The 22,353-nt window shown below is 46.1% G+C and overlaps 1 protein-coding gene across 1 annotated transcript; it reads right to left on the bottom strand.

The window, feature by feature from the left end:
- Nucleotides 1-11,899: 11,899 nt before the first annotated feature.
- On the bottom strand, nt 11,900-15,950 carry LOC128327466 (C-type lectin-like). Its single transcript, XM_053256262.1, has 3 exons — nt 15,810-15,950; nt 15,411-15,525; nt 11,900-11,978 (listed from the first exon to the last, which is right to left on the bottom strand). The coding sequence occupies exons 1-3, from the start codon at nt 15,948-15,950 to the stop codon at nt 11,911-11,913; spliced, it is 324 nt and encodes a 107-aa protein (XP_053112237.1). The 3' UTR covers nt 11,900-11,910.
- Between the last annotated feature and the right edge of the window lie 6,403 nt (nt 15,951-22,353).

Here is a 22,353-nt window from a genome sequence, read left to right as displayed (position 1 = left end):
GGAGTGCTCGCTCGAGGGAAGGATTATTTTGGGAGGTTTGCTGCCGGGAGCCACTCAGCTCCCGTTGAAACACACGATCGGCAAAAAGAGGGTGAGGCTCCCTTAGCCCGCTTTTTGCCGATCGTGAAAATCACCCCAACAACAATTAAAAACTTACACCATATAAAGCAAATTTAAATAACCATCAACAAAACTTTAAAACATTACAAATTAAAAGCCTGATGAAAATAGGTGTGTTTTCGCTTAAAAACAGCTAGCGATGGGAAGGTTCTGATTTCATTTGGGAGTGCCAATGTTTCATTGAGCCAGCCTTGGTCACCCAGAACATAAGAATATAAGAACGGCCCTGTTGGATCAGGCCCAAGGCCCATCTAGTCCAGGTCCAGCATCCTGTTTCATACAGAGGCCTACTAGATGCCGCTGGAAGCCTACAGGCAGGAGTTGAGGGCACGTCCTCTCTCCTGCTGTTATTCCCCTGCAACTTGGACTCATCCTGCCTCTGAGGCTGGAGGGCCCACAGCCCTCCAACTAGTAGCCGTTGACAGACTTCTCCTCCATGAAGTTATCCAAACCTCTATTAAAGCCATCCAGGTTGTTGGCTGCCACCACATCTTGTTTCAGAGGATTCCACAGGTTGATTATGTGTTGTATGAAAAAGCACTTCCCTTTGTTGGTCCTAAATTTCTTGGCAATCAGTTTCATGGGATGACCCTTGGTTCTTGTGATATGTGAGAGGGAACTGAACTAGAAGCATATCCTTGCTGATTCTCCTGAATCTCTTGCCCCATTCGCACATAACGCAGAACCAAGGGTCCATTGGGCCTGTGGTTCTGGTTGGTGGCAGTGTTTGGAACTTGCAGTTTGTGCAAAATGCAATAGCTAAGTGAATACTGGTTTCCTCAAGGGTGGGTCCAATGGACCCTTGGTTCTGCTCTCCACTGAGCAACACTCCACTGTTACTCACAGCTTTCTGTAAACATCTGTAAATGTTGCTTTTTATTCAGGCCTTTGCACAACAGCCAGTTTAGTTTTGTGGTTTGTTTGTATTTTGGGGGACTGATGTGTCAGCTGATATTATCTCTCCTCATGATGGGTTTCTGCTACAGTCATTTGATGCCTTTTTTCTCTGTTTTATATCTGTTGTACATTACTAGGGTTATTTTAATGAGAAGCAGTATGTGAATGTAAATATAATAAACAAATGTTCTTATGTTCACTCTAGGACGGGTTCGAAAACTTCAGATAGGATGCAAAAATTGGACCTGAGAATAGAGCCAGGGAAACTGTTGGCTTGGATTGATTAATTCAGAGTACAGGGTTGTGCTGCTCAACACAACCTGTTGATGAACAGGAAGCAGTGAAGCCTGCCCAGAACACAAGGCCATTGGAAGAGCTCCACTGGTCAGGCCAAAGGCCATCTAGTCCATCTTCCTGTTCCCCCCAGCAACCAACTAGGCATGCAAACAAAATTGGTTTGCCCAGATTGGTTTAAATCTGAATCTGAGTTGAACCGGAATGGGCATGTTTGGTTTTGCACCCTTGAATGAGGGGCCCAGCTCGACTCAAATTAGAACCAGTTCTGGCCTGGTTCGAAGGTGACAAACGTGGTTAAAATTGGTATTAAAAAAGATTGACTTACCACCACTGATGGCTTCGGTGGCCTTGGGGGGTGCTGCAGCAGCTGTGGGGGGTCTCTGGCATCTCCCCCTCCCCCTGATGACTTCCCACTGAGTCTCCCTGGGACATTTCACATGGCCACCATGCATTCAGACAGGGTTGAAACGGTCCCAAAGGGCCAAACTGTCCTGGGGAGACTTGGGGGGAGGCCGGTGGGGGGAGGGGGAGCCACCAAAGAAACCCCTATGTGGCTGCCACAGCCCACACACAAACCCGAGGCTGCCAAAGCCCTAGGTGGTGGTAAGTAAATATTTTAAAAAGCAATTTTAATTGCACTCGCCACCCTCGAACTGGCACCAAACTGGCCTGAGAGGTTCGGTCCAAGATCAAGTCCTTGAACTGGTCTGGTTTGAGTGTAAACCAGCTCAATTTTGAGCTGGTTTGCACATCCCTAAAACCAACTGGACCCCTCAGGGGAAACTCACAAGAAGATGAAGGCCATTCCTTCCCTACACATGGGCTTGTCTGTCCATCTCTCTTCTACCAAAGACTGATGCTAAGAGATCCCATGGCTAGTTTTCAACGATGGGCTGAATCCTGAGGAGCCTGGGAGGCACTCACCTTGCAGAAGGAAGTTGGTGACCAGGAGGACAAAAAGGGGGAGATGGAAGTAGCAAATTGCCCCCATCTACACCTTTGGAGGAAAAAACAAATGAAGATAAAAGCATGTGAAAAGTCTATCATGAGAGTAGAGTATCTGCCACAGTTCCATACCTAGAACCACACACACAAGGCTGAGATCCTGAGTCATTTATAGGATTTTAATACAGGAATTTCCTGGAGAGTAAAGTCCAGGGGTTCTAAGGACAGGAACACTGAAAATTTCAGGTTTTTCTGGGCTGATAAATCCAGGGGTTTCAAAGGTGTGAAACAGATATATCATTTTACAGGGGGTGGGGAGAGCTGGTCTTATGGTGCCAAGCATTGATTGTCCCCTTTGCTAAGCAGGGTCTGCCCTGGTTTGCATTTGAATGGGAGACCATGTGAGTACTGTAAGATATTGCCCTCAGGGATTGGCTGCTCTGGGAAGAGCACCTGCATCCTTGCATGCAGACAGTTCCAAGTTCCCTCCCTGGCAGCATCTCCAAGATAGTGATGGAAGAGATTCCTGCCTGCAACTCTGGAGAAGCCGCTACCAGCCTGTGTAGACCATATTGAAATAGATGGACCGATGGTCTGACTCAGTATAAGGCAGCTTCCTCTGTTCCTTTGACACAGGAGTGATAATGGCAAAACAACATTATTCAGTGAGAGGAGCAAAAATAAAATGACTCTGAAAATAAAACAACTCTGAAGGTTAAATTCAGCTAGCGGTGAGCAGTGTACACTTGCATTTTTTTTTCACCTGTGTGCAGAATGAGTTTTGTTCTGGGTGGCAGTATCCAGGCAGTGTGTGCGCACTTGCATTCAGAGTGGGGCTTCCTGATTCAACCTGAGCGGGATCTAAAACAAATTGAGCCAACATTAAAAAAACTTGAGAGCATGCGCAAGTGCACACACCTTAGAGACAACACTGGTGGTAAGGAGTGGCTCTGTTTGCATTCGAGGATGCTCAGCTGGTCTAATGGACAGTTTGCTCATCCTAGGATCCCAGCTTACTTCAAAGCAGCAGTTTCTTGGGGCATCGATGAGATTTAAGATCAATCTCAAAATTGAGGGGAATGGCTGGGCAACAGACAGTGGGGAGTGCCTGGCTAAATTGCACCTTTCTAGGGTTTTTCGATTGGTTTCACCAGTGCTAGGGGTGGCATGCTTGGTTGCTTGGTGCAGCAGCTGGAATATCCCTTGAATGGGTTTCCCCATTACAGTATAGTCATCCCTTGCCAATCATGGGTTATCCAATCACAGATTTGAGCATCCGCGACTGGGAAATTGTGGCCGGTCTCGCCAACCACGACCCCAGTATCCATGGTTTGTCGAGATTTTTTGGCTTTGGGGGGTGGGGTTTTCTGCTATTTCCGGGGGCCAAGGGTGGTTTCTGGGGGTCAGGGGGTGATTGGGGGGGTCCCCTTCACTCCTCATGGTGATTTGGGAGGATATGGAGGGATTTTTTTCTAAATTTTACTGTATTTTGTGGTCCTTTCGCGACCATGATTCCTCTAACCCTTTGTTTGCCCTTGATTTCAATGGCTTGCCAACCACTAATTCACCAACCACGACGTTTCCCTGGAATGGAACCCTTGAGGTTGGCAAGGGATGTCTGTATTACCATGACAGGAAAAGCTGGATAGGGAATCTTTCTTAACTGTTTCTCTTAACAAGTCCAAAGCCCAGGCCCATGAATGTCAAAGAATATGTAGTCTTTGCTCAGACAATTTCAAATACTTGTCCAGATATCAAATCTACTCATAATTTGTTTCATCTGCCTAGCAGAGAGGCATTCATTGCCCTTTGAAGCGGCTAGGAGAATTCTTCCATTTTGGCATGTCCGTTTATTCCATTTCTGGTCAAGCTCCCACCCAGGCACATAGCAAGGCTGGAGTGGGCCCTGGGACAGGGGTGAGAAGGGACCCCTGCCCCCCACCTTGATCACCTTGATCTACTCCCCGTCCCACCTGTGTCTTTGTTGCAGATGAAGTGGCAGGACTTGGTGAAAAGAGGGACATTTTGGGGATACTCTTTCTCAGACTCCTATGCAAATAATATCACACACTACCCATCAACACAGACACACTCACATACACACATATCTACATGTATACCACCTGGAGAGGACTCGTGTCTCTTGAAGCTGAACTCCAATCAGAAGCCAGTAGCGTGTCAGGGAGGTGGGAGGAGGAGACCACAGATCAGCCTGTTGCCCAGTCAATCTCAGCGTTTCTCATTGGCAGCCAAGCCCAGACTGGTCTGCTTAAGCCTGGGCATGACTGCTTGTGAGAACCGCCTCACTGAAAAAACCAATTTTGGGGTAAGCCTTTAGTTGCTTCCTCTTAAAAGACTGGCAGAGTCAGAGGACAAACTTGGTAAGTTACTCACTTCTCTGTCTGTTTGTCTGTCCGTGTCTCTCTCTGTCTGCGTATCGGAAGATAGGTCAACTTTTATCCCTCTGTGCATTTGTGCAGGACTCTGAATACTGTGGAGCATTTATAGATGGATGGGTGGTTGGAGGTTGTGTCTATCTGTGATGCAGCCATCAAACACCATGAGTCATCAGAAGCCCAAAAGAACACCTAGATCATTTTCGTTTGAGAGCTTCACAAATGATCACTGGACTGAGCCACCAGGAAATATAAACAAAATGGAGATGGGGAAATCGAGAGCAGTCTTCTAGTGGTGAATTTTCTTATTGACATGCACCCCTCTGCCAGAAGATGTGATGATGATCATTCACAGATAGTTGTAAAGAAAGATTAGGCAGATTGATAGGACAATATCAGCGGCAACCAGCCACTAAAAATGGAATCTCCAGATTCAAGGAATGGTTTCTAGATGTTGGGGGTGGGGAGAACAAGGGTGGCCCATCACTTTCATGTCCTGCTTGTGGACTCCCATGACTTTGATTGACACAAAGATGAACTAGAAGGATATTATGGTCTCACCCAGCCATTCAGACCCTATGTTCCTAAGTTATCATATTAAAGTGAAGAGAAGGTTACCAAAGTCTTAAAACCTGAAAGTTTGGAAAATGTAGATGGGGGTTTAGCAAATAATAGGTTTGTTCACAAAACCGTTTGGATTGAGGATTAATGTGGGTTTACCAACATGAGGGATGTGCATAAAACCAGCTGTCCTGGTTTGGTTCGAACTTGAACTGGACCCAAACCAGACCGGACCAGTTTGGTTTTGCCCCCATCGAACCCCTCCAATTCAATTTGGTTTGAGGAGATTCGCAAATATTTGTTTGTTTGTTTGTTTGTTTGTTTGTTTGTTTAACTTGCCCCCTACAGAGGACTTCTCCTAGGCCATTGGGGGGGGTCCCCCAGAGATTCCCCCTCCCCCCACCTGGTTTGGGTGATCTTTGGCCCTTTCTAGGCCTCACCCCCCATCGCAGCGGCCATTTTGGAGGCAGTCGCACATGCACAATGGGCCTCTGCATGACTGGGTCATGACGCAGCCACGCAGGGTCCCACTGCATAGGTGCAGCAGCCTCCAAAATGGCCTTCGTGATGGGGAATAGACCAGGAAAGGGCCAAAGATGGCTGAACTGGCTGATTTTTACAAAAAGGAACCTCCACTGATGCCCCGCCCCCACCACCTCAGTGAAGTATACCCCCACATTAAGCAAGAGCCTCTGTCTGAACGGGAAACAAAGTGGAATTTATTTGTAATGTCATCTTATTGCTTGCATTTATTTGGGGAAATGTATGCTTTGTTTGTAGTTGCCAGACACAAGTGCCTTGGTTACCTATATTTCTTTGTAAGAGCACATCCTTTATTATGCCTGTTTTATAACCAAGTATTCTGGGCTGGCAGATATATGTTTTAGATCTTATCACATAGAAGCAAGTACCCCCAAATCCCCCTCTTCCTGTCTTTCACACTTCACCTCTCTTCTCATGATTTATTGGAGGCACTCTGTGATTGAAACTGCAATTTCACAGAGACAGCATTCTGAATTAGCATGTTTTGCATCTGAAGGGACTCTCTTGGGAAAAGGCTGATACATTCACTGCTGATAAGAACTTCTCACCAAAAACACTGGCATGGCCCATCCTTGAGTCTAGATAACTTTTGATATGTAAAATACATGTTTATGGCCAGGAAGTATTGGCACGTTGGCAATACTTGTTTGTACACCACCCTGAGTCTGTGGATTGGGCAGTATATTATTATTTATTTATTTATTTATTTATTTAGCACATTTTTATACCACCCTAACCCAAGGAAGAAGAAAAAGAAAAAGATTATTAAATCTTTTAATAAATTTTAAAGGTAATATTTTGGACTCAATAGAAATGCATGGTGTACTACTTTCACTTAATTGTTGACCTCAGGTCAGTCATCAACCAATTTAGGTCAGTAGGTCACTGTGCAGGCAATTCTACTCTACTGAGTCCAAAATATTACCTTTAAAATTCTATATCTCCAGAACCATAAATCCTATCCACTTGGGGTTTGCTGGGGGTAGTAGAGGCCATCCCTACCATGCCTCCCCTGAGCCACTTTTGGGTGCCCTGCCACCACCCAAAAGCAGGGTTCACGGCTGCCCCAAATCCCCATTGTTCCCTATGGGAAATGCTACCTCCCTAGAGACCTCCATGGGGGGTGGGGGTGGATGGGGGGGTCTCTGGCAGCCTAGCCTATGAGATTTTCAATAATTCCCAGAGAATCTACACTCTCAACACCTCAGGAACATAACCCAATACCCCAGGGGTTTGTGGGTATGGGGGTGGTTGGCACCCTATGTGCACTGCACAACCACCTGCTCTGGGCCACCCCCAGTGCCCCCCAAATGGAGTTATAGGGCTGCTGAGAACTCCATTATTCCCTATGGGGGGAAAGCTTAAAGATGCGTAAACTTTACAAATCAATTAAAAATCAGCCCTTTGACAAATCCCTTTGAAATAATTCTGGTTGCTTTCTTGCCCCCATTGGGCACTACCACCCACCCCACCCCACTTTGAGACATCCCGGTCCCCCTGACGTGAAGCTATACATTTGCTGGAATCCCCATTATTCTCTATGGGGAATTCAAAAATGTCCAATTGCTCTGGGGTTTGGGTGGTAGTTGCCACCCATGGGTGCTCCACAATAGGGAATAATGGGCTGGTTCAACTCCCATTAGAACCTTTTTTTTTTCAAAAATCCGTAAAAAAAATTATGAGTGTCCGATTGCTTTGGGGGTTGGGTGGTAGGCACCCATGGGTGCCCACTACCACTCCACACACTTTGGGAGGTTTGAACCAGTTCATACCAGTTGGAACCAGTTTGAATTCTAACTGAACCGGGATGGGGGGGGGTCGAGCAAAACCAAAACCGAACCTCCCCCTCCCTGTTCGAACCCGGTTCGAATTTGAACTGAACTGGTCAAACTGATTTTGTGTACATCCCTATTTTAGCCTGGCTTTTAGCCAAGGTTAAGGGGGCAACTGCTCCCTCAGCCCAGGCTCCCTGTTTGTGTGTTCACTGGGACTATGTTTAGCCCCACTGGACACAGAGAGAGGCACCTAGAGCACCCATCTCTTGGGGGAATCCCCCAATGCACAGTGCGTGTGACATGGAGCATTGTGGCATCTCTGAAGGCTGAGATGTGATCGTCTGGGAGCATGGTCTGCACTCTCAGCAAGGTCCAGTGCCTTCCGTCCTGCACCTGACCCTCCCCTCCCCGCCCACAAGGTCGTGCGAACAACTTCAGATATTTGTAATATAGCAATAATTAGCCTCATGGCCAACAACATGAAGATTGTGCAGCCCTCAGGAGCACATCTAGGCAAACAGAAAGAAAAGGCTTTGAGAGGGAGGGAGGGAGGCTCAAAACCCAATTTCCACTCCTGGCCTACTGCACAAAGCAACCTTCAGCCTAGGGATGTTGGTTTGCAGATCTGTAGATCTCCTCTCCTTTCATCGCAAGAGGGCTGCAGGCCATTTCAGCCACTTATCACCACCACCACCACCACCATCAGCTTGCACCCCATTTATGGAACAGCCTCCCCAATGAGGTTTGCTTGGCTTTGTTCTTTTAGACACCAGGTAAAGACCTTTTTGTTCACCCAGGCCTTTTAAATCCAAGTTTTCAGATTTGATCTGATTTTTAACTAATTGTAAAATGAGTTTTTAATTTGCTTTGTATTGTCGCTTGTATTTTCTTTTCATCTTGTTTTGTCTGTTATGATTTAATGTGGTATGTGTTTTTATTGTATGTTTCAATCCTCTGTTGTGAGCTGCCCAGAGAACAATTTGTTATGGGGTGGCTAACAAATAAAGTTTGTTTTTTAAATATTAGTATTTGCTTACACAGTCAGACAGGTGTTATTGATACAGGGTGATAAAACAGGTTTGTTTTATCCAGACATTGAGTCCTTCTGAACGACCTGGGATGGCTGAATTTTATTGTCAATGTTGTTGCTGTTATAGATATTGTCGCAGAATATAGGCTGTTCCCAGTAAAGTTGCTTTTTGTAATTGGCTGATGGTGATTTCTGTGGCCCCTCTGGTGTTGAGGTGCTCTTCAAGGTCTTTTGGAACTACACCCAGGGCGCCAATTACCACTGGGGTTATTTTGGTCTTCTTCTGCCACAGCCTTTCCATTTCAATTTGTAGATCTTTGTATTTGGTGATTTTTTCTATTTCTTTTTCTTCTATTCTGCTATCCCCTGGTATTGCTATGTCGATTATTTCGACTTGTTTTTCTTTCTTCTCGACTACAGTGATATCTGGTGTATTGTGTGGCAGATGTTTGTCTGTTTGTAGTCGGAAGTCCCATAATATTTTTGCATCTTCATTTTCTACAACCTTTTCAATGTTATGGTCCCACCAATTCTTGGCTACAGGTAGCTTGTATTTTTTGCAGATGTTCCAGTGTATCATCCCTGCTACCTTGTCATGCCTTTGTAGTCAGTCTGTGTGATCTTTTTACAACAGCTGATTAGGTGGTCCACTGTTTCATCTGCTTCTTTACAAAGGCGGCACTTGCTTTTGTTGTTGATTTTTCTACTTTTGCTCTTATTGCTATTATTATTATTATTATTATTATTATTATTATTATTATTATTAACCTGCAGATCTAATCTCTCTAACAGATGGTACCTAGAGACATGTCTTACAAAGCAACCTCAGAGAATGTCCAGGTGCATGTAGAAGACCAAAGTTTACCAGGTCATTTAAGGTCTGAGAAGTGATATGCAAACTGAAATTTAAATAAGTGACAAGAATGGGCATAACATACTCCACGTGGCCTGCTTGAGTCAAGAGACAACAGCAAATGATTTTTTAATTAGGTACAATATTAGAATAGTCAATTTTTTTAACAGTATATGAGGATATAATGTAAAGGATTACAGGAATAATTGTGCTACAAAAACACAAAATGTGCATATGGTAAATTTGACTTTTGCCATAGAATAAATAGACACGGTAGGCAAACTATTCAATGAAAACCAAACTCAGTGCTGATGACAAATAAGTAATCAGACACTGGATTCATTTCCATAAAATCTCCACCAGGAGGTATTACACACAGGGCTTCTGTCTCAAATCTCCTTCGCGAGAGAGTGTATGCATTCACACACACACCAGCCACACTTACCCTGAAGTCCCTTCGAGATCCTTGGACCCTCTCCACACACAAGTCGGGCTTTGTGATGCAAATTCTAGCTTATCTCGATGTATTTTGGGGTTTTTTAAATGCTGGTTTTAAGCTACTTTTTCTGAAAACCCGGAGCAAACAGGGAGAGGCACTGACGTAGAATCATTAGCATGATAAGAGACATGGTCTCTTCAGAAATGCAGATCTAAATCTGCAGGGAACTCTCCCCCCCTCCCATTGGCTAGGAAGGAAAACACTGATGCCTGCCATGGGGACTTGTTTCCAAAGAAAACTGAGAGCAGAGGGGAGGGGCTGCTTCCCTCAATGCTGCGAGTGTCCTTCGCTCAACATTTACCCTGAAGCCAAGTGTGAATAAACTCCAGCAATCTGAACTCTTTTACAATATGCTCATTGTCTGCTCACTAGAGGTATATCTTTAATTCTGATGTCTGATTTTGCAGATACCAAATATAACAATCATTAAGGATATGCAATATCAGATCTCAGTGTAGAGGGCATTCCAGAGGGTACTGGAGATAAACTGGATCTGAAACAGTGAAGCCTATTTTTGTCTGGAATTATCTGATGTGGTTTGGGAATTTCGGGAGCATCTCCAGAAAACGATTAGGATTCCAGAGCTCCAAATGGTGGCAGAAATACCAAATGGGGGTCCACCCCCCGCATCACAGCTGGGGGAAAAATATATCCTGCCATCTAGCTGCCTGTCCATGCATGCATGCATTCATTTAGCTGACTAATCTACTTAAAAATTAAAAGATAAAAGTGGAAGATTATCGGATGTTACATTGCTTCCCTTGAGATTCTCTAGTGTTACATCACATTTTCTTCTGCAGTTCTCTGATCTGAGCACAATTTCCAGGTTGCTTTAAATAAACAATTTAAAAAACAATGGCTGGTTGGATTCTCTTGTGATTAAATACACCGTCCTGCTGCCCTTACGCCCTTTTGTGCCAACTTTCATTGCTTCCCATGTCGCCTGTTTCTTTCAGGTATTTAAAAAAACCTTTCTCCATGGACTTCTATGGGGATTTTCCATCAGGGAAGGCGGGGGGGGGGGGGATCCAGTCTCTGATTTGGTATTGGATTTCCTTCCAAAAATCAGGTACTGAATCTGAGGCCTGAATTCTGAAGGGTCCAAAGGATCTGGAACTGATATCTCTTGTTCCAGATTGGTTCATATTCAGATCCGATGATGTATATGACTTCACTAGAGTTACAATTAGTGAGTCATGTACTCGCTCGCTCGCTCGCTCGCTGCTTTAGCTGAGATGATGTAGAGTGTTCTGTCACCATCCTGATGGGCTTCAGGGTCGCCGTAGCCTTCACTGGCAGCACTGGGGTGCTGCCAATGGGCCAGTGTTCCCACAGACTGCCCCCGCCCCCCCCCGCCCTTTGTCCCAAATGGGGAAATCTGCAGAAGTGCTGCCTGCACAACCACCTCATGGGCACAATCCTGATGCGGTCCTTGAAGGGCACAGCAGCCCCACCAGGCAGCGTTCTGGAGACTTAACGCTGCACATCGTCAGCCTTGCTTCCTTACATAGCACCATCCAAACACATGGAGGGTACTTTACATGGACAGAAAGGAAAGGTCCCTTCCCTGAGGGAGTTACAGTCTAGATATTGACACAAGGGAGGTGTCAGAAGAAGGTGAGGGCAAGAGAGAATCTATGTCAGTGGCACACCTTGTCATTTGTGACGTGGGCCAGACGCTCCGCCTGCCAGCCCTCTCCTGGCTCCTCTCTGAGGGGTGTCCTCAGTCCTGGTGTGGCTTGTATGCCTCAGCCTCAGTTTGAATGAGTCATGAGGCAGGTGGGGGCAGGCAGTAGTTGATTGGCTGCCAGGCCAGGAAAGGGCAGAGTTAGGGAGCAATTGTGGCTTGGAAGTTTTGGAATTGAAACCAACCTACCCCCCGCCTTAGACATAGTATGGATTTGGAGTTTGAACCAGGAACACTTTATTCAGGAATACGGACCATACATTCCGACATACCCCTTCTTACAGGGGCAGATGGGCTGCTATCCTTATTAGAGGCTGAACTTGCAGATATAGCTCATTTCTGTTCTGCAGTCGCCATCATTCCATTTCTGGAACCCTAAAAGACAAGAGGGAAAGAGTCAGAGAGGCTGAAAGAGTCAGAGAGGTCCAGATCTTTACACGGTTTTATTTCTCCAAGAAAGATTTCTTTCAAAATCCTGTGTGCTCCTCAGAGGAGAATAAGAAGCCCATCCAATCCCCCGGCCTCCTCTCTCCCACAGTGGTTAAGCTCACAACAGAAGCACAGAAGCAAATGGCTTTCTCCTGAAGTTAGTTAGATTGATGGAGGACAGGTCTATCAATGCCTACTAGACTGAGGGCTATAGGTCACCTCCAGCCTCAGAGGCAAGATGCCTCTCAATACCAGTTGCAGGGGAATAGCAGTAGGAGAGAGGGCATGCCCTCAGCTCTTTATAGGCTTCTCCAGGGCATCAGGTGTGCCACTGTGTGAAACAGGATGCTGGACTAGATGGGCCTCCTTGGGCCTGATCCAGCAGGGCTCTTCTTATGCTTTCTAGTAAAGGGTAGTGTATTTGAAGGCATATTTTACTGGAAATGTAGTGCAAGCATAGTTAAAATGAGTTGTTTCAACTTTCTACCATTATAATCCCTGAACATTCTATTGATCATATAACCAAAGCCGGAGGTAAAATCTAACTGACTCTGTGCATCCAAAAACCTTTAGTTAAGATGCTTTTCATTATCATTTGTGCTCTGAAAAGCATGGAAACTTAAAGCATCTTAACTCTCATCTTCCAACAAAGGTTTTTTGGGTGAACGTATTTCTTTTGATCCTGGAGGCAGCATATTGCCGTAATGATGAACAGAAGTCATTGACAAAATTGCCCAGGATGGAAAATATGCAGCTTTTAGGGAAAGATATAATGGCTGTGCATCACACTGGTCAGAGGTGATGCCCACCCCATCAGGGCAGTGTTCATTAGAAAGGATTCCGAGGAAAATGTCTCTGATATCAGCAGACAATTTGATACAACACCAAATCGTATAGGATTGGGAGGCTTACCTTTCAATGAAGATCCAGCTTCTCTGAAGAAATCGGCTGCCACTTTGTCTTGTTTTACCGCACCCTATAACGCACCAGGAAGCAATGAGCCTTTTTCCTGGTGCATTACTGGTGGGGGGTGGCTGTGCCCCCTATTTAAATGGTACAATATTCAGCTCTGCAGAGGCTGAACAGGTAGATACGTTTGGGGCTTGGGAGTCAAGATTCTGAATGTGTTTTTGATAAACATTTACTAGTCACATATGAGACAACATTATTCCAGAAGCAGCTTCTGCCCTCAGAATTATTTGCAACACTTAATGTACAGGAGGTGTCTGAAGATCTGGATCTGTAAAGCCTATTTTTATTTAAGGTGGACTTTGCACCACTGGAACTCTGTTAGGGGTGGGATATTAGGAATGTGCCACACTCACAAACTGTGGCTGAAAGACTGGCCCCCTGGCAGCATTAAGTTTATCGCTCAGGTGTGATGTCTGAAGCATTTCCTTTGAATCTAAGGGTAAAGTTGTGCCGTGGAGTTGGTGTCGACTTCTGGTGATCACAGAGCCCTGTGACACAAATGGGTGGGGGGGGTGTCGGGCGGGGGGTCATCTGTGAGTGGGGTCACCCTAGAAGCCTGAGTAGCAATGCATTTTTAAAACAACAACAAAACAAGCCCTGTGATTTCACAAAGCTTCTTGTTTACACATAGACACGTAGACATAGAGCAAATGTCAGGTGAAAAATGAAGAGAATCTCCTAGGTTTACACACACACACACACACACACACACACACACACACCCCACCCCTGCACCTTCCCCACTGAAAGCCTCACTGAAAGGCTTTTTGTACCTGCCGAAAGTGGTGAGTCAGTTAGCTGGAGTCTGTGGGTCTATTTACATTTGATAAGTAAATGATTAGCCACTTGCCAGATGCAAATAAACGCAGGCCATGGCTCCTGCAAGTTTGCAGAGCAACTGGAGCTTCTTTTGTGAACTTTGTTGTTTCTTTTACATTATGATTTGGTCTTTACCCAGACTTCAAAGGGCCCAATGCAGGTGCCTTGAGGGATGAGGGAGAGCCCCAGGCTCTGCCAATAATGGCGGGTGGGCGGGGTGGGGGGACAGCATCCCATTCGGGACAAGAGATTTTTGCCTCAGATAGGGGACTTCCCTTATAATATGAGACTGTTGGGAATGTGACCCTAACCCCAGGCAGCCAGGGCTTGGAGCCAGACAGCCTGCACGCTCACAGAGCTGGGCAGAGGACCCCCCCCCCCCATGCCCCCACTCTCCCGGCATTGACTTCCTCCTCCAGCTCCCTGTTCTGCCACTCGCTGCAGCACCAATCGTGTCTCAGGCAAGCAGCAAAGTCTCGAGAGGCCAAAAGTGCTTGCCCTCCACCCCACCCGCAAATTTGGTTGTGTGTATTACTACAACTACTACGAATATTTATATACTGCTCTTCATCAAAATCCTCAAAGCGGTTTACATAGAAAAATGAACCCCCAAAGGGCTCACGATCTAAAAATCTACGATTTTAGGCCTGATCCAAACAGCCCACTCCAATTTTCCATTTTGTGTGTGGACCTTCCTTGTTCAGATGGAGGGCGCCCAAAATTCTATCAACATTTTGAAGATGTGGGAGTGCCATACTGCTGTGAGTCATTTGAGGTGTGGTTGCACTTCCTACCCGCTGGCTCTTCTGGCTGGGGTGTGTGTGTGTGTAATGTGCTGGGAATGATACCCACCCCAAGTGTATTCTGTATTCTAACTTTTAACTTTGTAACTTTTTAAACTTTGGATTATTTATTGATTTGTTTTAAACTGTTTTTAGTATTTAATTGATTTTAATGTTTTGTTTTTGTTTGTTGTGAACCGCCCTGAGACCTTGGGTTGCGCTAAATAAATAAATAAATAAATAAATAATATTCTGAGAACAGTGGCAGAGCTTCAAGTTCTGCCACTGCTGTCACTCCCTAAGACACAGTGATTCATGTAAGAACAAAAGATACTCACCCCATTCATACGACTATATATACATGTGTACAGCCTCTGAACCTGGGTATGCATGGTTGTGTGTGTGTGTGTGTGTGTACGTACACACATGCCCATTCACACAATCATGCAAACCCAGGTCAGAGGCTGTACCCAGGTATACGAGGTCATGCGAATGGGGTGACTGAGTGCTGCCACTTTCACCACTCATGCCAGAGAGTCTACTCATGTCTGATAATCCATGCTCTAAAAGATCAGGTCAGGGGTTATATCATCCCCTCTACCCAAAAGCCTAGCATCAGGATCAGGTCAAGCTCTTTTACTGACTTTGAAATCTGCCACGAGAGGGATACTGATCAGATCAGGAAGCTGCCAGGCAGGCAGCAGGCCCTTCTCCCTCTAAGGCTACCAGTTAGGTAGGTAGCATGAGTTAAGAGATCTCACATGTCACTGATTTCTGTTCCCAGGTTGCCTGAGTTGCTCCTCACCTGCTGAGGCTGACAGATAGACACAGAATTCTTCCCCCCCTTGGTTGTTGGGTTCCCCACGGTTCCAAGGTCTGAAGTTGGTGGTTGAGGAATCAGTCCATCTCCACCTCCTTGTCTGAGACACCAGGCATAAGAAGACATCAAGCGTGGCAAATTAAACATGATGACTACAATTCTACCCTTGTCTTGTAAGGCGTGAGCAGGATCCATTCCAAGCAAACATCAAGGAACCCTTTCAGCCCAGCTCTTTGCCTCCTCCCTCTCCTTTATCCAGATACTTCCTTGGTCTCAGGCCCACTCACTCCCACCACGCTGCTGCCACTCACAAGGGTCTGCTGCTCCTTCCTCCAGGATGGCGCTGGGGTCCCATGCAGAGAAAGAAGGGAACCAAGAGCTCACCTTTTTGGCATCATGCAGTCCAATCCAGGCATCTTTCATAGTTGGGTATTCATCAAGAATGTTTCCAGCCACAATCTCACTCTCTTTTGAACTGAGAAAGGAGGCGAGGTGGCTACTGCTGCCAAAGCTCTGGCATTTCATCTGAATGAGATAGATAAATCAATCAATCAATCAATCAATCAATCAATCAGTCTCCTGTATTTCATGGTCTAGTAATGTGAGCTTATATCATATGAACTTGCTTTCTACTCAGTCAGATAATTGGTCCCTCATGGTCTATCTTGTTTACACTGACTGACAGTAGCCAGATTCAGACATTATGCTGTACAAGTGTACAGATGTCTGTATACTCATACTTGTGTTTGTGTGAATGACTGTACCTGTGTTCGTTTTAAAAGTGAACCTGGATACAGACCTTTCAAATGCATGGAACAGAGAGGAAGTGCACTTCTGTACCTGTGTTCAACCTAACATATGAATAACAGTACCAGTGTACAGCTCTGTACCTGCATACACTGTACATTCATTGTATGAGTGTTGAACATAATGTGTGAATGGGCCTAGTGGCTCTCCAGGAATTCTGAACTAGGGCTTTCTGAGCCCTACCTGGAGATGCTACCAAGGACTGAACCTGGAACGTTCTGCATGCAAAGCATATCTTCTGCCACTAAGGGTGTTTTCTCACAACCAGAATGATCACAGCTGTAAATAGCTAACCACAACTGGTGAGCCACACATGACACGGAGTGGATTGTGAGAACTTGACATTTCTGGACAATCCCGGTTAAATCACAGCAGTTAATCAGCATTTAACTGGGATAAACAACCAGGAGCCAATCCTGGTCAGTGGTCCCAGTTAAATGCTGGTTAACCATAACTATTTAACTGGGATTGCCCAGAAAGTCCAGGTTCTTACAACCTGCTGTGTGGGAGCACAGGAGCCTTTCTGACCACAGTTAACTATTTAACTGTGATTGTCCTGGTCATGAGAACGTGGCCTAGGTTACTGCTCTCTGGCACATGCCATATCGCTAAGCTACCTCCCCAGTGACTTAACTGCATATGGTGGCTTCATTGCCAGACTTTGGGGGTGGAATCGCTGGAGCTCCCTATTTTGTCCATGAATTGCAGAACTCGGTGTGGTTTGTACATGAGAAATGTGCATTCCACATGGGCAAACCAATTGCTGACAAGTTGATTTCTTTCACAGTATGTCCCACGATTTTTCAAAAACTTTGCACATATTTGAAAAATAAATATAAAAACAATACAGTGGTAGCAACCAAACTATACAATTTTATGCTTAATTATCGCAGAAGAGAGACTTAAAGCCAGTTTACTGGTTAAATTCAAGTTACCCAAACACACCTTTTTTACTGCCTAAAACCATGCAAAGCTAGCTAACCGGAAAACGAGACTTGTACAGAACAGGGGCCATCAATGAAAAGGCTCTGGCCTCCTGCATCCCTGTCAACCTAACCTCCTGATTAGATGAGATGCAAAGCCGACCTGCTCCTGATGCTCTCAACAGCAGAGTCAGGTGGGAACAGCAGTAGCTCCCAGAGGTACACGAGACAAAAGCCAGTCAGTTTGAAAACTGGCACACTGAATCATACCCAGTGCAACTGATTGAAGATGAATACTCTTTGCTCTTGTCTGCTGACACCCACCATGAGACTGATAGCAGCACTTGGCTTCAGCTGCCATTTCTGGGCAGGCTTCGGACACAAACCCAAGAGGAGAACAATGCATGGCCATGGCAGCTGTTGTTGCTGGGACAGGACAGCCACTCATGCTCCATCCCTTCTCTCAGGTTGAGGAGCAAGAGAGGAGACGTGGCTCTTGGGTTCATGCAGAGAATAAGGGTATTGTTACATCTTTCCCTACAGCCATGGCTCCCATGTACTCCACTGGCCATCACTCGGCATCCTCCTGCTGCTCTTCCCCCGCCCCCCCAGTTCCCCACTCCCTCCGTCTCCTCCTTCATTTGCTCTCTTCCCTTGGCAGGGGCAGAGGCATCCCTTAGTGACTGATGCCAGGGAGCCTCTCCTTCCCTCTTTTCCAGGTCCCTCCGTTTTGCTCTCCACTGGAATTCCTTGCTCTCCCAAGTCAGCTTGCTAAGCCTCTCCCCAGCTGGCTCTCTTGCTGCCACCTTCTCCCCCGGTGCTTCCCCCAACAGCCAACCTCTCCTTCTCCCCTCTGTCCCTAGAGAGGCGGATACAGAGCCCAATCCCCAGAGTTGTCACAAATCCCCCCTCCCCTGTGGCCCTGTCCAGGGCCTCCTTCTGCAACCTGGGCTTCCCTGCCACCCTCTTCTTCCCTCAAGCCTTCCGGAGCACCCGCCTGGGAGGAGCTGTCCCAAGGAGCAGGCTACAGGAGAGGAGAGTCCAGCCACACTCTTCCTTCAACGTAGCCTGTCATTACACATGACAAGGAGAACTTCTTGTGGGTGGTGTGGAGGGCAGCCTTGTCTTTTGCCTACACGGCAAGACCACAGCCTTGTCTTCTCCATACAGCTGTGCATAAGAAGATCTGTGACCTTCCTCACTTCCATCCTTTCCATCCACCAGAGTGACAGCACTTAAGGTGCAGCACCATAGGCATGTAGTCCATTCCCTAAAAGATCAGACCTGGTGTCAGTTTCCAGTTCCTTGTCTTGAGGGGACCTTTTGGAAAGCCGGGGGGGGGCATCTAATGGAGCGGAAATGCACTCTTGTTCCCTGGAGACTGAGCAGTGAAATCCAAAAGCAGTGAAATCCAGTGCAAATGGGGCTCCCTGGTTGACCAAGGGTGAGCCCTACTATCTGCAGCCAGAGGGTGGATGACTGGTGGGCCTCACTGCCAGGCCCCAAGAAGGACTTCTTACCTCTGCTTTTGACCATGGTAGACTTTGAGTAAAGACTCCAAAGCATTTATTTCCAACTTTTGACCAGTGAGAGGGACACGTTGAAGCTTTAGTGCCTGTCCAGGAATAGGAAAGCCTCATCAGAAACCATGCAGTCTTTGGCATGACAGAGGAAGGCAGGCAGCATGAGCAACTGAGGGATTAGAGAAGTCACGTGTGCCAGGCTCTGTAGGGGATGCGATGTTGAGATTGTCCAGCTGAACAGATGAGTCAACTGAAACTGTAATTCTCTGGCGTGTTTTAAAAGATAGTAAGAAATGTTAGAAAATCTGGACACTTGTGCATAAATCTCCAAGTAGCAATTCACTGCCAACCAAGTAGCAGTGAATTTAATTCTTATTTCTGAGGTATGTTCCCAGTGCTTAAAGAAAAATTGATTGGGGCTTTTGCAATAGGAAGGAGCAGGAACCAGACTGTGCCTGATTTGCTGATAGAAACCAGGAGCAATCTTGCTCAACAAGATTGAGTGAAGGATGTCTGTTGCCCTCCTGGCTTTCTTCCAGAATATATTGCAGATGCCCACACTGTAGATGGGGTGGAGGACAGCCAAGCAAGACCAAACCCACTGAAGATTTGGATTTGCTATTTAATAAAGCTGTGGCCCTTTTGAACCTAGTCAGATGCCACCTTCCTTACTGGATGGTAGGGCAATGGGCAGCCATGGGCCACTCAAAGTGGCTAACAACTTTTCTCCTGGGGGAGATTCAGCTGAGGAAGCCAGAAGATAAACTGGGGTCCTTCACACAATCTTTGTTCAGTCTTGGTTTGGGAGCTGTGTGTGCTCCCAGTTTTCAGATGTGTAGAAGCAAGGTAGGAGGAATACTTGGGTAGAAGTGATTGTGTGGAAGCAAGGTAGGAGGAAAACCTGGGTAGCTTTTCCTCCTACCTTGCTTACAACAACAACAACAAATATTTATATACCGCTTTTCAACCAAAGTTTCCAAACTGGTTTACATAGAGAAATAATAAATAAATAAATAAAATGGCTCCCTGTCCCCCAAGGGCTTTATGTTTCTAAAAAGAAACATAAGATAGACACCAGCAACAGTCACTGGAGGGATGCTGTGCTGGGGGCAGATAGGGCCAGTTGCTCTCCCCCCTATGCTCTTCACCATGTTAAAAAGTTGCCCCTTTGCCCATTTAGCAGAGGCTCCATACAATAACTTCTACCCAAGTTTTCCTTACCTTGCTTCCACACAGCTGAAAATTGGGAGCATACACAGCTCCCAAACCCAGGTAGAACTCAGTTTTTGATAGTGTGAAGGACCTCATTATGTACAACTGGACCCAGGTAATGGCAGATTTCTTTTGATTGATCAACATGGAGCAACGGGATCTCCTGTTGGCTATAAGCTGTGCATAGAAGGTTGAAAGTGATTTTAAAAAAAACTTGACTCCAACTCATCTTATGATCTATGAGCACTCTTCTAGAAATACAGTGGCAAAATATTTGCCAGAGTCTCCATAATGTCCATTTTCATCATGGACCTTGTAGAAAGGGAACAGTGAGCCTAGAAGAAGCAGCGGGGGGAGGGGTGGATCTACTCCCAGAAGCTGGACTCAAGACACGCCGTGGCTGCTTTGAGCAAGAGAAGCTGAACTCTGAGAAGTCCAGCAGGGACTCACCTTTTAACAAGATGTTGGTGACCTGGAGGCCAAAAAAGGAGAAGTGGAGGTAGGAGACTGGCCCCATTTACACCTTTGGGGACAGAACAAAAAGAGAGAGAGGAAGAAGTGGGGGTGGATTCACACATAATGCAGAACATAGGAACAGCCCAGCTGGATCAGGCCCAAGGAGGCCCATCTAGTCCAGCATCCTGTTTCACACAGTGACCCACCAGATGCCGCTGGAAGACCACAGGCAGGAGCTGAGGGTGTGCCCCTTTGCAGTCTCGGCTACTTTGCAGAACCTACTTGCAGTCTCGGTTACCCAGTTGTCCATGATCATGTGAACCCACCCTATGACAGGAAGCAGATGTTTCCTGGGGTGAGAACCCCAGAAGTGAAGTTGGCTTGCCAAACCAAGTGCTTCTCTCCCTGAGGTCCACGCTACGTCTAAACCCACACTCTTCATGAATCTCTGGTTTGCACCAGATGAATCAGCCCTCTTTGCCAGTAGGACCAATGGCTGCAAACACCCGAAATGATAATAATAAAAAGTCAAACTTCACACAATTTATTTGGTTATGTGTATATTATTCTGACTATATATAATTGACACATCACTGGTGATTATTAATTATACAAGCTTCAGTAGATTAATTAGCTGATAAATTCATTTAATTATTGCTAACAGAATCAAGATTCTACTGACATTTGCTCACAAGAAGCAAAACCCCATGTTCCTATAGAGCGGACCCCAGGCATTGGCCACCCCACCCCCCACCAAAAGCTATTAAAGAGCCACCAGAGATTGGTCTGATCTCCACCTTATCAATGAAGCACACTGCCCCTTCCTCAGTGCAGCTCACCTTACTGACAAAGTGAAAGATTGGACCCTCTGCTACTTGCCTTCTCTGGGCAATCTCAACCTGGTTCCAGCTATATCAGTACATAAGAACAGGCCAAAATTCCATCTAGCCCAGCATCCTCCTCCCCAGAGTGGCCAGATGCCATTTAAAAGCCCACAGGCAGGACACGGGCACAATAGCCTCCCTTTGCGACTGTCCTCCAGCAATGGAGGCAGCAACCACAGCCTCGTATCAGCCCCTGGCCAATGAGCACTGGAAGTCATCCTGGCCATCAGGCTCCAAGTACATGCTTCTTGATAAGCCACCATTCAACTGCCCAGTACCTAAGGGGTCTCCATGGTTGTCTGCTGTTCTTTCCTTCAACCCTCACTGAACCTGATATTGGTAATCTAGTGAAATGAGTAGGGCCTACATCCAAATCCAACCAATTATTGAACCAATAGGACAGAACAAAGCACAAAAGCAGAGAAAAGGCCTCCTATCCTGCAGCAGATTTAGGGACGGAAACCTCAACATTTCTACTCAGCCCTATAGGCAAGTGACCAGCCTGTTCTGTCCGGATGACCGACCAAGTGGGTTGAACTGGAAGCAAAGCTTTAGAGAAGCTCAGATTTGGCCCTAATTTGCTCCGTTGCAGGAGACACACGATTATTTGCAAGCTTCCCTTCTCTCTCTGAAGCTGGAATCTCCACTTCCTTTTGAAGCTGGCAGAAGGCACTCGTCTTCGGTTGAATTTAGGGGATTAGAAATGACAGAATTGAGCTTGGCAAGATAATACTAATCATCAGTTTACATTTACTGGAAACATGTAAGCTTTAGAGGGAAGGGGTCATTTGGGGCAGTCTTCCAAAAGAAGTGAACAACTGTCCAAATACAGCCATATTTAGTTCCCTTTCTCCAATGGAAGTTCATCCATATTCCCTTTCAGAGTGTCTGTGGGAATTTGATGCTGCTGAGCACCAAAAAGGGACCGAACTGTGAAGGCTACTTACTTGTCTGTCTGTCTGTCTGTCTGCCCTGTTGGCTGCTTGGTCTCCAGTAATGGCAGCTTTTGTTCCTTCTGTGCAGGATATTAACATTCTTGGGCTATTTATAGACTACCTTGTGGGGAGTGGTGTGTGTGCGTGATGCAGACATCAAACACAATGACAATTGCTGAACAATTCAG

This window comes from Hemicordylus capensis, chromosome 5 (genome assembly GCF_027244095.1).
Source record: "Hemicordylus capensis ecotype Gifberg chromosome 5, rHemCap1.1.pri, whole genome shotgun sequence".
Lineage (NCBI taxonomy): Eukaryota > Metazoa > Chordata > Lepidosauria > Squamata > Cordylidae > Hemicordylus > Hemicordylus capensis.
The sequence above is the reverse complement of the archived record's forward strand: the minus strand, read 5'-3'. Positions and strand labels throughout refer to the sequence as shown.